This window comes from Myotis brandtii, unplaced genomic scaffold (genome assembly GCF_000412655.1).
Source record: "Myotis brandtii unplaced genomic scaffold, ASM41265v1 scaffold373, whole genome shotgun sequence".
NCBI classification, from domain to species: Eukaryota; Metazoa; Chordata; class Mammalia; order Chiroptera; family Vespertilionidae; genus Myotis; species Myotis brandtii.
The window spans coordinates 664037-669219 of record NW_005364339.1 but is presented as its reverse complement, the minus strand read 5'-3'; the positions used below and the strand labels follow the sequence as shown (position 1 = coordinate 669219).

The window sequence follows — 5183 nt, the reverse complement described above, 5'->3', positions numbered from 1 at the left end:
TCCCCAGACAGAGCGTGTGGAGATCAGGAGGCCGCTGTTGCTTGAATCTGCTGCGTTGATTTAAAGGCACAAAATACAACACAACAAGGCACAACGTACCAGGCACTGAACACGAATGTATTTACGATATCAATAACCCCAAATAAAGGTGGCCACCCGAGCTAAGAGAGTTAGGAGATAAGGAAGAAAGAAGAGAAAAAGGTAGAAGAGAAAAAAGAAAGAAAGAAAAAAGAAAAGAAAAAAAAGGAGTGCAAAAATAAAATTGGAAAAAGGGAGGGGAAAAAAGAAGAGGAAAAAGAAAAAAAAAAGAAAGAGAGAAAGGAGAGTGAAGTATAAGAGGGGAAGAGACTATTTATATGAGGGGAAAACTCCTATAGAACCGCCACTAATACCAACAATTTACAGCAGCAGATTCCTGGAGATGAATACAAACTACAAACAACCAATAATATCAAGCGACGCAAGGGAAAACAGAAGCACAGAAATAACCGGGGGGCGGGGGGAGAAAAATAAAAAGAATAAGCAGACTAACCTCACAAACGATCCTAAAAAAACCCCCAATATACTCGTCAATCGAGCAAACAACAATAAACAATAGAGAGAGAAAAGAAGAAGAAGAAGAAAAAAATTTGGATAGTGAAGGAAGATAAGGGAAAGGTGTATAAGGATTTAGAGCAGGGGATTGGACATAGGGTATATAAGTAGGGTGAAATTTTGACAGGGGGTAAAAAGAATAGGGAAAATCTAAAGCTGGAGTAGGGTAAGAGAAACAGGACAACAAAAGGGAAAAAGTGGGGAAGAGGGTTTAGCACAGAGGCAAATTGAGGTAGAGAAAAATGTTGCTAAAGGAACGATGAAAATAGAATGGAGAACATTAGTCCCAAAATAAAAAAAAAGAGAAAATAAAATGACACTTTAAAAAATGGTAAAATGGTAGCAGTAATAATACTAGTTAAAAATAAAAATGTAGTAATTGAAAGGGTAAAATCAGATGATGGAGAAAAAAAAAGAAAAAAAGAAAAAAAAGAAAAAAAATGTTTTCTTAGTTAAAAGGTGGAAAAGTAATTAAAAAAATAAAAATAAAAATGTGCAGTAATGCAGGTGCTTCAGATCTACTCTTCTTTTTGGCACGCCCGGAATTCAGGAGAATGTTGAATTTCCCTCTGATACACCGTTCCTCCGTGTTGTAAGCCACAGTCCTGATTTTAAGGCAGGCCGTATTGGTTCCCCATACTGCCTTATCTGTATTTACAGAAGAGTCAGTTCATGGCTCTGCCTCTGGTACACAGGAGTTCTACCAAGCATTGAAAGAGGAACTAAAACCTATCCTCCTCAGGCTATTCCAAAAAATTCAAGAGGAAGGCTCACTTCCAAGCTCTTTCTATGAAGCCAAAATTACCCTAATTTCAAAACCAAATAAAGACAGCACAAAAAAAGAGAACTACAGGCCAATATTCTTGGTGAACATAGATGCTAAAATACTCAAAAAAATTTTAGCAAATCAAATTTAGCATTATATTAGAAAGATCATACACCATGACCAAGTGGGATTTATTCTGGGGATCCAAGGATGATACAATATCCAAAAATCAATAAATGTGAAACATCACATAAAGAAATTGAGAGACAAAAGTCAAATAATCATATCAATTAATGCAGAAAAGGCATTTGACAAAATCCAACACCCTTTCTTGATAAAAACTTGCAGCAAAGGGGGAATAGAGGGATGATATCTCAACATAATAAAAGCCTTAAATGACAAACCTACAGCCAACATCATACTCAATGGGCAAAAACTAAAACCATTTCCCCTAATAACAGGAGCAAGACAAGGATGCCCATTTTCACCACTCCTGTTCGATATAGTACTGGCAGTGCTATCCATAGTGATCAAACAAATAGAAGAAATAAAAGGCATTTCCAAATTGGAAAAGAAGAAGTAAAATTGCCCTTATTCGCAGATAACATGATACTGTACATTAAAAAAAAAAAAAACCCAAAGACTCCATCAAAAAACTTCTAGGCCTAATAAATGAGTTCGGCAATGTATCAGGATACAAAACTAACACCAATAAATCTATGGCCTTTTCATACACCAATAATGAACTCACAGAAAGAGAAACAAACAAAAAAAACTATCTATTTACCTTTGCAACAAAAAAATTAATATACCTAGGAATAAACTTAACCAAGGAGGTAAAAGACCTGTACTCGGAAAACTACAGGACATTGAACGAAGAGGTAGAGGGCGACATAAACAAATGGAAGGACATACCATGTTCATGGATTGGTACAATCAACATTATTAAAATTTCTATACTACTCAAAGCATTCGACAGATTCAATGCAATTCCCATTAAAATACCAACAGCATATTTCAAAGATCTAGAACAAACTCTCCAAATATTCATCTGGAATAAAAAAAAAAAAAAAGACCCCAAATAGCCACAGCAATCCTAAGAAAGAGAACAAAGTTGGAGGGATTGCAATACCAGATATCAAGGTATATTACAAAGCCATGGTTCTCAAAACTGCCTGGTACTGGTACAAGAACAGACATATTGACCAATGAAATAGAACAGAGAACCCAGAAATTGACGCAAGCCATTATGCTCAATTAATATTTGACAAAGGAGGCAAGAGCATACAATGGAGTCAAGACTGTCTCTTCAATAAATGGTGTTGGGAAAATTGGACAGATACATGCAGAAAATGAAACTAGACCACCAACTTACACCATACACAAAAATAAACTCAAAATGGTTGAAGGACTTAAATGTAAGATGGGAAAGCATAAAAATCTTAGAAGATTCCATAGTCAGCAAAATAGCAGACATATATTTTAGCAACATCTTTACCGATACAGCTTCTAGTGCAATGGAGACTAAGGAGAAAATAAGCAAATGGGACTACCTCAAAATAAAAAGCTTCTGCACAGCAAAAGAAACCATCAATAAAACATCAAGAAAGCCCACTGCATGGGAGAACATATTTGCCAATGCTATCACAGATGAGCATTTAATCTCCAAAATTTATAGGGAACTTGCAAAACTTAACAAAAGCAAGGTAAACAATGCAATAAAAAAAAATGGGCAAAGGACCTAAATAGACACTTTTCAAAAGAGGATATACAGAAGTCCAAAAGACATACGAAAACATTCCCAAAGTCACTAATCATCCAAGAGATGCAAATCAAAACGACAATGGGGTACCATCTCACACCTGTCAAAGTGGCTATCATCAACAAAACAACAAAGAAGAAGTGCTGGCAAGGATGCAGAGAAAAAGGAACCCTCCTGCACTGCTGATGGGAATGCAGACTGGTGCAGCCACTGTGGAAAACAGTATTGAGTTTCCTCCAAAAGTTAAAAATGGAACTCCCATTTGACCCCGTAATCCCACTTCTAGTAATATATCCAAAGAAACCCAAAATACCAATCAGAAAGGATATATGCACCCCTATGTTAGTAGCAGTACAATTTACAATAGCTAAGATTTGGAAACAGCCTAAGTGCCCATCAGCAGATGAGTGGATTGAAAAACTGTGGTTCTACACAATAATGGAACACTATGCTGCTATAAAAAAGAAGGAACTTTTACCATTTGCAACAGCAAGGATGGAACTGGAGAGCATTATGTTAAGTGAAATAAGCCAGTCAAAGAAAGAAATATCACATGATTCTACTCATATGTGGGATATAATGAACAACATAAACTGATGAACAAATATAGATCCAGAGACAAGGTAACACTGAACAGACCATCCAACCTCAGAGAGAAGGCAGTGGAGGGGTTAGCGGGGGGCGGTTAGAGATCAATCAAAGGACTGTATGTATGCATATTAGCATACCCAATGGACACAGACACTGAGGTGGTGGGAACCTGTCCTGGAGGGTGGGAGCGGCCAGAGGGAGGGTCAAGCAGGGAAAAAGGAGATATATGTAATACTTTAAAAAATAAAATAAAATGGGCAGAAAACCTGAATATAGATTTCTCCAAAGAGGACACACAAATGGCCAAGATACACATGAACAAGGACAGATCCAGAGATGGAAAGGCATCGATCGGACCGTTGGACCTCGGAGGGAAGGTAGGGAAGGGTGGGGAGAAGGGGAAGAGATCAACCAAAGGACTTATATGCAAGCATATAGGCCTAATCAATGGACATGGACAAAAGGGGGGTGATGGCATGAGTGTGGGGGAGAGGGGGTAACGTGGGGATAAGGACACATATGTAATAACTTAATCAATAAAAATATTTTTTAAAAATCAACAAATAACAATTGCTGGTGAGGATGTGGAGAAAAGGGGAGACTAGTTCATTGCTGGTGGGAATGCAGATTGTTGCAGCCACTATGGAAAACAGTATGGAGTTTCCTCAAAAAATTAAAAATGGAACTTCCATTAAACCCAGTGATCCCACTTCTGGGAATATATCCTAAAATCCCCAAAACACCAATCGGAAGGAATATATGCACCCCTATGTTCATAGCAGCATTATTTACAATACTTAAGATCTGGAAACATACCAAATCCCCATCAGTAGGTGAATGGATAAAAAAGCTGAGGGATATTTACACTATGGAATACTATGCAGCTGTAAAAAAGAGGTATCTCTTACCCTTTGGGACAGCATGGATGGACCTGGAAAATATTATGCTATGTGAAATAAGCCAAACTTGAGTATGACAAATATCCCATGATCTCACTTATTTGTGGAATCTAATGAACAAAATCAATTGACCAACAAAATAACACCTGAATCAGGGAGGGATGAAACAGACTGACATACCTTGATATGGGGTTGGGAGGACAAGAAGAAATAAATCAAAGAACGTATATTTATACTAGGAGCCTGGTGCATGAAATTCATGCCTGGGGTGGGGGTGGGGGGTTGTCCCTCAACCTGGCCTACATCCTCTCCAATCTGGGACCCCTCAGGGAATATCCGACTGCCAGTTTAGGCCCAATCCCACCTAAACCAGCAGTCGGATATCCGGACATCCCTCTCACAATCCGGGACTGCTGGCTCCTAACTGCTCACATGTCTGCCTGATCGCCCCTAACCACTCTTCCTGCCAGCCTGCTTGCCCCCAACTGCCCAGCCTGCCGACCAGCTCACCCCCAACTGCTCCCCCGCCGACCTGCTCACCCCCAACTGCCCCCCCCTGCCAGCCTGCTCA

At 38.9% G+C, this 5183-nt stretch overlaps 1 protein-coding gene across 1 annotated transcript in view; it reads right to left on the bottom strand.

Moving 5' to 3' along the window:
• Positions 1–1951: 1951 nt before the first annotated feature.
• LOC106727122 overlaps positions 1952–5183 on the bottom strand; it is a 21293-nt gene continuing 18061 nt past the window's right edge. Inside the window, exon 5 of the mRNA XM_014544606.1 lies at positions 1952–1972. Coding sequence (XP_014400092.1) covers positions 1952–1972 — 21 coding nt within the window. The remainder of the gene's footprint in view (positions 1973–5183) is intronic.